Source organism: Acipenser ruthenus, chromosome 2, assembly GCF_902713425.1.
Source record: "Acipenser ruthenus chromosome 2, fAciRut3.2 maternal haplotype, whole genome shotgun sequence".
Classification (NCBI taxonomy): Eukaryota; Metazoa; Chordata; class Actinopteri; order Acipenseriformes; family Acipenseridae; genus Acipenser; species Acipenser ruthenus.
Window position 1 is genome coordinate 27,570,343 of NC_081190.1, and position 12,539 is coordinate 27,582,881.

Here is a 12,539-nt window from a genome sequence, read left to right on the forward strand (position 1 = left end):
GTAGTTGGCTTGTATTATCTGTTAAGTTCCAAAGGCATGTTTTAGAGAAAAGGAGAAACTCTAAATTCTTTGACAATTCCTATCCATGTCCTCTGACTTCTATTTTGAATGCTTAAGTTTACGTATAAAATGTAAGACAGCGCTGATGTTAAACCATTAACTTTAAATCTAAGCAACTATTTCTTTTTGCAATTCACTTGAAAAGGCATCTAAAATTACTGCTCAAGCTGCTATTAAGTGTTCTGAGGTCAAAGTTACAACTTTACTTTGCCTGGGTGATTGCTTCATGTCTACAACCAGCAACTTTATGACTTTAACTGTAGATGAAAGGACAACAGGAATTTGCCCAACGTTCTGATTACATATCAATGGACAGCATACAGCTTGGGTAAGTGCCACAAAGTGGTCTGAGAATGCCACTTAAAGACAAGTAAGGGGAACACAGTACACTGAATTACATTCTTAAAATTATTAATAACAACAACGGACCTAACACATTTAAACTCAAAACCATGTGTCACTGTTTTGTATGCGGTTCTACAGGAAATGTTGTATGTTTCATGCCAGCAATAATTTGCTATTTTACTATTTGTTTAAGTGTCTTCCTTTTTTATCTCTCAAGCATTTACAGCAATGGAACATCTCTAATCTATATACTGTAGATAAGCAAAATGACCCATAAGCACAAAACTAGCTAGTAAACGCATTGGGTCTTAGTTTTAAGCCCTGTTTATCCTAGCCAGCACAGTATGTATGAACTTCCATTTCTTGTTCTAGATAAAAACAAGACTGAATTTTGTCTTGGGGGGGGGGGGGGGGGGGGGAAAACTAACAATATTGGATTTCCAGTTTGTTTGATTAAAATCAGACCTCCAATTCACTATATTAGAAAAACATGGTGCCTTCAGCATGTTGGAATCCAAGGTTCACTGTCTAATGCATACTACTCTTCAACCCAGAGGCCTGCTCCCTAACCTTTCTGACCCCTTCTTAACAATTCCTGTCAGCTCCACACACATTCTTTGCCATTATTCATAGACAGCTAATACAGTATTCCACTGAATTGCATGCAGATGTGCAGAATATTAAATGGCTCCCCGCATTTTCCTGGGGGCTGTAAATTTTACATCTGCACTTCCATAGAAAAAAAAAAAAATGTTGGCCAGATAAGAAATCATGCTGCCTCATCAGTTAGATGGACAATTTTACTTTTCAAGCTGAACGCCTAGGCTGCCAAAAAATGAAGAAATATGGCCTCAATTTGATTTTATCCTGCGCTCGCTTTTGTTGATTAACCGGTTTCTGTTGTTTGAATGAATTACACCAGGCTTCTGTCTGCTCCATATAATTTTATCAAAAAGACAACAAATCACCCTTACAGTGACACCTCGCACAAAAATGGGACACAATATCAAGTCAGGTTTCTCTAAAATGAGCTGCTGGAACTGTTAATCTTTATCTAAGGGCCATAACAAGTGTTTTGTTCCATGTGCCAGTTTTAAACAATGCTTTTTAAATAGAGGCTTGTTAATGTTAATTTCTCCCTCTCTTTACCCATGGCCCCATCCTCCTTTTGTTCAAGCTCAGAATTGTACTCAGGCTACTTGAAAAATAATAAGGTGATTAGGTTTGTCTGACAAGACCTATTGAAATGTGCTCAGCAGGCTTAATGTACAGTGATTATTTCTAACATCCAGGTATTCATAGCGAGTGTAAAAACCAAAGCATCATATGCAGAGTTGGGGGAACTTGTTACTTAAGTAACGCGTTACTGTAATAATAACGTCAATAATATAATGCGTTCAATTTTTAATGGGAGTAATAATATTAGTTACTTTCTGCAAAAAATAAACAAGCTTGTCTCTCTGTACATTTCTTCAAAGTAGATTTTAGTTCAGGTGATGTGATACAACAGACTATTTTGATTTATAAACAGAATGTTTTAAATAGTTTGACAATGTACGCGCTGAAGATCTCAAACTCAAAAATACTTCATAATTGATGCATAGTATGAATCTACAGAATACATGTGCATATATTAGGTTAATTTATCTAACACAGTGTTTTATATATTATGTCAGTTTCTTCCAACTAACACTCCTCTATAAAAAGCCTTTATGTAACTTGTTTATTTTTTTTTCACTCCTTATGACTTGTGAAAAGTTGCACATATTGTAATGATGACAATTTACTATTTGCTATAAATTATTAAGAGTTGTTTGTTTGTTATACTACACACATTTTAAAAACCTGTTTGACACATTTAATAAATGAATTACCAGACATACAGTTAAATAGTAAACAATAGTCAACAACTGTTTCTCAGGACAAGACCAGAGAAGTAAATATAACGAGTAATACAACGTGCTACTTTTTTATTCAGTAACAAGAAAGGGCATTATATATTATATAGCAACACTGATCATATGTAGTCTTAATTGCACCTGTGATTAATTAGCAAAGACTGGACTCGTTGCATATAAATAGATAAATATAGTTTTCTGAACTTTTCAATACACAAATTATTAAGTGCCTAGTATAGCAATAGTGTATTATCACTTACCTATATCCATATTTTCCCCTTAAAATAAAACTTGACATGGCATGTCCTGAAACGGTTGGCAAAGTCAGGAACAGAATGTCAAACTGTCCTTGAATAACTGATTAGGTAAAGATACAAGGCTTGTTGTATCTGTCAGTATCACCAAAACAACAACATCTGATGCATATTGTCTCAATTGTCTGTGAATAAGAAATGTTTGGGCCTCTGTTAAACCATAAGGCCAAACATTTGTGCCAGATGTACTGCTAAAGGGTGCTGGATAAGACATCTTTATATTACTTAGCAGATATCCAGCTTATACTTTACATTATACATAATCCATGTTTTCCTGTTTATGTCTCTTTGTTTTTTTGTCACATGATGATGATCATACACAGCACTCTACACTTCATGGCACAACTTACTAGAATTAAACCATTCATCACTTTTATGTCACTTGATTTGAATACCCAGCTCAGCGAGGGGACTTTCAACTGTCATCTATCAACTGACACTTCATAAAAAATTAAATATAAAAACTCTAACAGAGAACCAGTTAATAAAATATCTAACCGATTTAATAACCAGCTCATGCTTTATATAGATATATAATCGTAGGCAGGGAAACTTTGCTGAGAACCAAGAAACATGACAATTTTTTTATATAAAAAGAGGATAACATCAATCTCTGTGGAATCTATACTGAAGAGATGTAGCAAACACACGGAATATCATTAGAACAGAAACATGACACCATATATTAAAAAAAGAGAGAGATACAAACAAGAAAGTAATTCACTCTTGAGCTTGTGCTGACATTTATAAACTGCCCAAGCTTATTTTTTTAATGACATCAGCACAAAAATCAGAGTGAATGAACAGTGTGGCTAGTTTAACAAAATGATTGGTGTGCCTTGTTTTAATATTCTATTTGAAAAATGATCTAAACTGGAATTGTTTACTTGTATATCAGGCTTGTGTTATGTTTTGAATACAACAAGGAAAAATAGTTAAGCTGACCAAATACTTTTTTGACTGTATATCTTGGAATTAAATATATTTAACACACTTTTTTACAATCTAAAAAGGAGTAAAACATCTGAATTTTACGCAATGAAAAGGCCTAAGGTTATTTTCATATCAAATAGAAACGTATATGAAATGTTAAATGTTTCTTTGATACATTTAACACTAATACTGGGAACAGTGTAGTTTCTCAGTTTGAGAAATAAAGGAAAGATTCCTTAATCCGTGGGCACATCACTTTCTTGAACCCAACTAGAACTATCGAGTCACTTGGAAATGTGTTTCTGGGATTGTACACATTGTATGTTTGTTTTTGATCCATAACTTTAAAATGAAAATATAAAGTGAAAAACTTGACTTGAGTGTCTTATAAATGTTACCTTATCTGTAATGATTGATGGCAACAATATTTAAGTGTATGGATAAGACATTCACTCATCCCTCCCATACGTTGTCCTGACTCTAAGTCCTCCGATGGACCTTTACTATAGGTGCTTCACTGTACTCCCTGCCGCCCTGTGATATCTTAAAGGTCATCTTCCTTGCATGCTCAACGTTGGCTTCCATTTTAGCTCTTGCTTCCAAAGCCCTCAAGAGATATTTGCAAACTGGTTATCAGAAGAGAGGTTTCTTACTGAAGTGCTGTGTGTTGTGTGAAATGTCTGCTTTCAAAAAAACACCAGAGTTTATGCTGATCAGATCTTACAGGAAAGGTTAATAGAACAGGTGTTCACAAACAACTCATTCCCCAAAAGGAAAAGGGAATAATTAAAACATAAACACAAGTTTCAAATCCCTCAGCGACCCTCATTGACAAAGTTATCTGGATAACCTTCATACCATATCTGGGTTACTTTCTTCTTTAATGTATTTGTGCTACAGGGCTTATGGGGTGGATGGGGAAGAACATGAGTGTTCTGAATGGTCTCAGATTTTTTCTTTTGCTCTCTTCTTTGCAGGTGAGTTACTGTAGATCAAACCAACACCGCTGAGGATTGAGCAGAATAATTTCGTTATGACTGTCTATACGTCCAGGCTGCTAAGATAAGATTTAATTTCCCATGTGAAGCAGTTACAGCTTTATTCTTTAAAAAAAAAAAAACATATTTGCAATCCCTACCACCAAGTTTGTGCTTCTATTCTCAAAAGTTAGAAGTCAATTTTTAAAAAAATTTATTATGTGTGTCTGCTTATAAAATATACTCACAGATATAATAATATTCTCTGCCTGGTCGGAACTCAAATCCTAAAGAGAAGGGGGTAAAGAGCTGGAATTTTTCAGAGAACTTGAGTGGTCCATTGGGCGAGTGAGGCCTGTTGCACTCCCATCTCTTAAAGCCTTTAGAGGTGTGGTCACATGTGCTGTAGCCATCGTAGTTCACCATGTAAAGCACATATCGTTCCGTCTTGTCTTCCGGTACGGAGTCTGCGTAATGAGGGCAGTACACATCCAGGTAGTCATTTATACACACGTCAATGTGGTAGTCCCCTCTTTGGAACCTGAGGGAAAAAAGGAAAGACATTTCCAGTAAGCTCATTGATTAAACCTGGATGTTACCCTAATCAATGTAATATTGTTATACTAGTAAAATCTATCAAAACACAACTTTGCAATTCCTTTTTTTTTCTGTAAGTAATCTTCAGATTAAATTATGATTCGTCAAAGAAGTGGTGCCACTGAAGCTGTACTTCCCATGACAGGATGAAAATAAAAAATACAGTTTGTTTTCTTTTTTTTTTTTTAGGTTGACTTGTCTGGTTCAGATAATCATTTTCATGGAACCATGTGGTATGTTCTGGTCACATTGATGCATTTTTGTGAAACAACTGTAACAAACAGAGGCATCCACTTATAAAATCCATGAAAATGGCATAAGTACGTACTGTTAAAGTGTGGTTTTCGTTAATGGAGGGGCGGCTATCTAAATCCATAAAATAATGCTATTTTTATGTTCAAAGCATACCAGATGTTAACTCTTTACCACAGTTAAAATAATCCTTGACAGGCTGGTAAAACATGCGTCTTACTGGTGCCAGAATGGTGCCCACATCCCATCTGCACATTGGCACTTTAGGTATAAGTGGCATACCATCACATCTGTGCATTGTCAAGTTACAGCAGATATTCCATAAGAAGCAGAGGGATTTTGCCTTTAGAAATTTTACTAACTTCAGTTTTATTTCAGTTCAAGGAATTGGCTGTCACCAGCAGTAAAAGCCCAGTGACACTTAGGCCCGGACCAAATAAAAACTTTGACAACCCGCTAATCGCACTTAACAAAACTGTATTTAACAGCGTTTTCTTTTTATGAGTAGAAGAAATAAGATACTTAAAAAAAAAAGAAAAAGCTATTAAATACAGTTTTGTTAAGTGTGATTAGCGGGTTGTCAAAGTTTTGATTTGGTCCCAGCCTTAGTCAGCAATATTGCATTGCTTACACCATGGGAAGAATTATCACAATGATACACTCACAATAATGGGGTTATGATAAACTTGGATAATGCACTGTATGAATTTGCCTAATTGCCCACCTTTGATTAAACAAACTGACGTTTGCACATTAAACTAAGTGTAAACGATTCAAACCGGAAGGGTAGAAGCAGCTTCCACTAATTCAGACAGCACTTCATCAAGGGGCATGTAAGCCACTAATGTCTTTCTTCTTTTTTTTTTTTTTTTTAAAAAGACGTTTGGTTCTTCAGCCAAAGTACACACAGACATGAAACATGATAAAAAACGGGCTCCATGATATTAATTAATCAACAGAGCCTAACCTGACAGCACTGTTAAGAGACAACTGAGAAAGCTGTCTGTAGACACCGGCACAGCTGTTTTTAGTGACAAAAAAGATTCTTAGACATCAGTGGGAGGAGGCCTTTGGTAAGACTCTCTCTTAAGAGTTATCAAGTGTTTGGTATAACTCATTATGAGGACATTGGTTATTTGATACATGCTTCATCAGTGGCCAAGAAAGAAAGGTCTTTCTCTTTTTTCTCTTCTTAGTATAAACGACAATTCCACAGTAAAATTTGCTAAAAAGGACAATTACCTATAAACACCCACAAATACACTATCTTATTTAACTAGACAATTGCTACAATAATCAATCAAATATTCTTTACACGGAAGAGCTGAAGGTCAGTAATACTTACTAAATAGTTCATCCTACCTGGTGTTAAATTTACTTCTCCAAATCAGTGCTGCTCGTAAATATTTGAGTTCATTTAGACCCACACTGTCTACCTGTCTTGGTCTCCCAGTCTAGACTACAAATTCAACCTCAAGAGGAGGGCAGATGGGTCAGCACAACTGAGGAGAGTTACATCAGTCAGATTTTTATTATCAGTTCAAAAGGTGGTTTGGCAACAGAACAAGAGGGAGACTTAAGAGCTGCTGATAGCCCTATGCACTGCCGACACAAAACACAAACTGAGTGACCTGTGAACTATTGTCTCTGCTCAGTACAAATGATTCCAAGCAGTAGGAAAGGCACAAATCATGCCATGGTGGTTTAACCACAAGCCTACTCTAGTTCATTTAAAGCGCTTTGTGATGGTGGTCCACTATGAAATAAATATTGATTGATTGATTGATTTTGCACTGATAAATCCAGTCTAGTTTTCCCTTACAGCACTATTCAATCCTTATGGCTTAATGTCACACATGATATCTGATATCTCTTCTGTTTCACACCTCTTAAGAACTGCTTACAGTCTGCTTATTCTTCAATAAACTTAAAAGATACTGACACTAATAATTGAGCACTTATTGTAACTACATGTAATGTGAACTAACACAACATGGAACACTATAAAATATGGTACACCCTCGCTATAACAAACCTGTTTGGGTCCAAGCCTTTTGTTTGTTGTATCGAGGGGTTCATTATAGCAAAAGGACAATCAAAAGGAACGATAAAATGTTGCAGTAAATTAATGAAATGATATAGTGAATAAAAGTAGAATTACATGTACCTGTTCCTCTCATGTATGCAGTATTCTGCCTTTGCTTTATCCTGTTCGTTAAAGAATTAAAACGCAGTACAAAAAGCACAAATCCCGAACTGAAGCTGAACATTTATTCAAAATCAATCTGACACAAATTGTTTCAAAGTGCACCAAACCTTAATCCAACATGCAAGAATCCCAAACTGATAATTTTATTCCAAATAATCCCGACATGAAAAGTTTGACATGAAAAGTTCATCAAATCCTCATGTTTTTTTCGTTGTTTTTTTTTTTTTTTCTTAAATCAATTTTGCTTTGCCGCGTGGTTGCTTAACAAGCCAAAAAAGTGGGTTTTGACAACGTATATTCATGGCAGAGATATGCCCGCGTTACTCCTTTTTTCAAATGATCAATATAGTTCCCAGCTTTTTTGTAATATAACATTATTTTTGTTTCAGAGGCATAGAAACACAGCGCACGTTTTTTATTAAGGCAAAAGAGTTGACTTCACTGCGGAGGCGTCTCCCGTGCATACAGACCAGGATGCTGACAGTGTGTGTTTGTTTTTTTTATTTTTTTATTTGGGGTCCAGGTGCCAGATTCGTTATAGCCGAAGGTTCGTTATAATGAAGGGCGTTATAGCGAGGTTGTACTGTACTACAAAATAAACAATACAGCTACAGCATACTCCAATCCTAAAACAAGTTATTCAGCCTTTTGCTTATAAAAAGCAACACAACAATATTGATAGCCCACTAAACAAAATGTGTTGAAATTCTCTTCAGGAAATGTTAGCAGGCAACAATACTGTGAAAGGTGTTCCTGCACTTAGTAAGACTCTTTCTAATTATCAGACAGCTTCAGTCTGACATAACATACAACTATCAGATAATGACAATCACAGTTTTGATTGGCTACTATAGTGGCTCAGAACTGACCTTTCTTCCACAGTGGCAAGCAGCTTAAATGAGAATGTCTGTTATGATGTAAAACTGGAAATTTCTTCTTTAACCTTAGCAGAAATTAACATGCAGTCAGTCGTGAAATAAAACAGGATTATTTCTGCTTCATTTTTTGCCAAGAGACCTTTTGCATGGTTCCAAACATGACCTTTCTGTAAGCCACATCACAATAACTCCTGCTATTTGCCTGGAGTCTTTGTGGCAGCTGTGAGAGTTCTTATTCCTCAGTACACCTCAGTACCTGTGGCAGTGAAACTTTTCAGCTGAGAGAGGCAGTCCTTCATTCACTTCACAATTTATAAGGGTTCATTCAAACTGGAACTAGATGGCAGGCTAATTGTCAAATTATGATAATTGCATGTCTTTATTATACTACAGCTGTTCAGAATGAGCTTCAGGTCGCAACATACAGACAGCTAGAAGTTGTTCTGTAATAAACTGGCTTGGCTATCCGAGTTTAGATATTTATTACCAGATGATTATAACCCCAAGCAGAGGCAGAACGAAGAACCCATTATTTGTAACTCTCCTCTTTTTTGCCCAGCCTGCTGGAACAAGACTCCTGAAAGGCTGCCTGCAACGCTGCCTTCTGATTGGCCAATTTCCATTACAATTACACAGCTGAGTAGGATCGGTCCCTGTGCTGAATGAAGTTCATCAGCCTCCAGATTACTGTTTTATAGCAGTTAGTGCTACCCTATCACGCTTGCTGGAGAAAGAGCTGTGATTTGTACTGTCTGCCTCTTGTCCCGTGCACCTGCAATGTTGGCTTTCCTCCTGGCTTGCACGTTGGAACTGCAGCTCAAATATCATTTAGGTGCACATGTCTTTCTATAAAAGAAACCACGTGTTTTATGCACTCAGCAGCTGTACGGTTCTTGGAACTTCTGCCACACAGTTTCAGCATCTATTGAGCTTTAAAATCAGTAAATCCATAGTGCTCCAAAAGTAGCTCATTAATCATCTGGCTTACTGGGTCTTTTTTTCATACATGGTGTAACAGCTAGTTATCCCAAGGGTTAAGTTCTAATGTGAGTATGCATATTTTAGCATAAAATACATAAATAACCTTTGTTTTAATATAAACTGTGATTTGTACTTTTCCTGAGTGCAACAACTGGATAAAAATACCTATTGTTCAAGAGTTAAAAATACTTTATAAATAAAACAAAAAGAACTATTAGTATTTATCGCAGGATGATTTCACCTATACTGTAGGTTCTATAAAGAGTTATCTGAAAGTCTTTGTTTTAACGAAGCCCTAATCATTTAGCCGTAGTTTGTTATGTTATTATTTCGATCAAAACACTTTCTTTTTAAAGCATGTTTATAGTTGTATTTGTGTGTAGCCAGAAATTGCAGTTTCAAGGAAACATAGATATCCAGGCCTGATCTTTCATGACACTTCTCTCCCTTAGCCCCTGTGGTAAAGGCTTTAAGAAGTCTGCAGAGCTGAAGTGGCACAATTGTGCCAAGATGTGTAGATGATAAAGTGAGTAGGTGAGCAGGGGGCACCTCTGCGCTGTGTGACATGTCAGCATACTGTAGGCTAAGCAAGAAGGCTTGTACTTGGTTCGTTCACCTGTTTCCACACATCTCTATTAAGGATTTTTTCTCTCTTTCTCTCTCTCTCTCTCTCTCTCTCTCACACAGAGTCTGTAGTGCTGGATGAATGAATTTTGCACTGGTTTAGGCATTTAAAAACAATGACAAATTTGTGAGAAAGTAGTTTCCAGTCATCTATGAAATGGCTGCAGACACTCCGTGGCAGTGTAATGTATATCCAGCAGTGAGAATTTTCGTGTTGAATATAATTAGAAAGGACAGTCAGACCTGCTTAGCTCATACTGTCAGCATGGAAAATACGAAATGAACACTACCATGGATGTGACTGTAAAATAAAATTCAACTATAGATAAGACTGGAAAAGAACGAAAAACAAAGTCTACAACCTGTTTCTATTATGATTACTTATGGTGCTTCTGATAGTCAGTCTTGGGAATTAGAAATTATTTTTTAAAATCTATTCAATATCAAAAGGTATTGCTATCTGGACATTTAAATGACTAACAAATGATATTCATTAGATATCCACCTAATTAGAACTTAAGCATATAGCTAATAGCTTTGTATAGATAGGTAGACTGAAACATGATAAACATTTCAAAGACAGCAGACATTAAACCCTACTCCAGATACAGAGTGTACCAGTGAGCCCTCAGAGATCTTCAAAAATATTAGCAATAGTATTTATAATCATTAAGCATCCGTACTTCAAAGAGTCACGCACTTCGTTCCCCCCAGAGCTCTAAGCATTAAAAACAGATGAATTGGTGGTTTCTCTGTACCGTCACAGCTGCATCTAATATCCAATGAACCTATACAACATTAACCCAGTAGACAACACTGACCTGTACTCACTCATCCCCTCCAAATTTTCTGCATATGCTTCGCACATGTAAATTAAGTTACCATCAAATTCTAGGGCAGTGTAGAAAGTAATCCCAAGATTTAGATAGTCCCTCTCCTTCAAAGAAAACAGAGGACCCCTCCATCAAGGCGATTCAGCTTTCTGACCTTCTGCCACAAGTCTTGTTTTCCACATTTGTAGCCTGTGAAAGGGTCAGAAAGTCCCAAACAGGCTGACAAGACAGGTGACTGATGAGTAAAAAATCTAGACCCTTTTTCCCTTTGGGGTCAACGGCAGTTTCAGTTCAGACTGGGCAGCTAATACTGGGAAGGTTGTATTTCCTATCCATTTGTCACTGTATCTGTTAATAATTAAAAGGATGAATTGCCCCATCTATTTTGTCTGTTAAGACAGGCTAATGAATCAAAATGAGATCAGCATCACAAGGTTTATCAACTGAGAAGAGGTTTTGTCTTTAAAAAATGCTTCCCTTGAAATGTGATGGAACTATAGGAAATTGTGGGATTGAGATGTGTTTTTATTTTAGAAAATGATCATGCCAAACTGGCTAAAACCTAAATGTGCATTTTGAAGCTAAAAGGACATTTTAACAGGCTATAAGCACTTTATAATCTATTATTGTTTTTAAACCTGTCTAACATTTTCTGCAAGACAACAAACAACTTAGTTGCTGGTAGGAGCAGTACACTGTTTTAAATTTGGCTTGCACAATCCTGCATAATTGCTTGAGTTGCTTCTCTTTCCCACTACGCTGGCCAGGTTGAGAAACACAATTTCATCAGGTTTTCAGCTCCCTGCACACCTGTTTGGGGAATATAAGCCAACATCACAGATAATCAAACCTGTACTACACCTGCTCTCGAACACTGAAAACTCTACAGCACTGAACATCTGTGGACCCTGCTTTGCATGATAAATCTCCCTCCATTCCGAGGACTTTTTGGAGATAATTATGCCTCTCAGTTTCCCTTGAGCAAAGGTAATTTAAGGCTTTGGCCTTCAAAAACATTCTCAACAATATGGTGAGCAGATGGAGGTCATTTTCTTCATTTTTTATCATCTTTCTGGGCAGCTCCAGCAGACATGGACCTCAGCATCATACCAGCTCAATACTGTATTACGCATGACTGGTTAGAGCTAAACTACATCTACTCCCTCTCAAACATATTTATTCCTCTGCTTGTGTGGTGGTTGACCACAAAGACTAAAAACACAGATGTGGCCCTTTAACTGGCAGCCCAGTTTAATTTCTGACTGTGTTTGGCAGTTGTAAGGTTTTTCAAAGATGAGCAAAAAAAAAAAAAAAAAGTAAACCAGGTGTATTGTCAATTGACGTCACAAATTTGTATTCACAAAGGGCTGTTGCCATGCAAAAGACATAATGTTATGAAGTAAACATTCAAATCAGAAGTTTATCCAGGCTGAATGCATCAGCCAAGAGCGAAGCAGCAGTATAGCAATCAGAGAGCTTTAAGCTCTCAAGAGACAAATGACAGGTCTTTATGCTGCAGCAAATTCAGTGTTGTTGAAGAAGCTCAACCTGTGCTGCACCTTTTGTTTCCCTGTAAATTATACATTCATGAAAATGAATTGTTGAGCTCATCTCATTATACAACAAAACACCCCCAAA

General features: G+C 36.6%; 1 protein-coding gene across 2 annotated transcripts in view; it reads right to left on the reverse strand.

Moving 5' to 3' along the window:
• Positions 1 to 12,539, reverse strand: part of LOC117409416 (ephrin-A5) — a 99,709-nt gene that overhangs the window by 11,559 nt on the left and 75,611 nt on the right. For both annotated transcript variants that reach the window (XM_034015428.3, XM_034015427.3), the window contains exon 2: positions 4,776 to 5,068. In XM_034015428.3, coding sequence (XP_033871319.1) covers positions 4,776 to 5,068 — 293 coding nt within the window. The remainder of the gene's footprint in view (positions 1 to 4,775; positions 5,069 to 12,539) is intronic.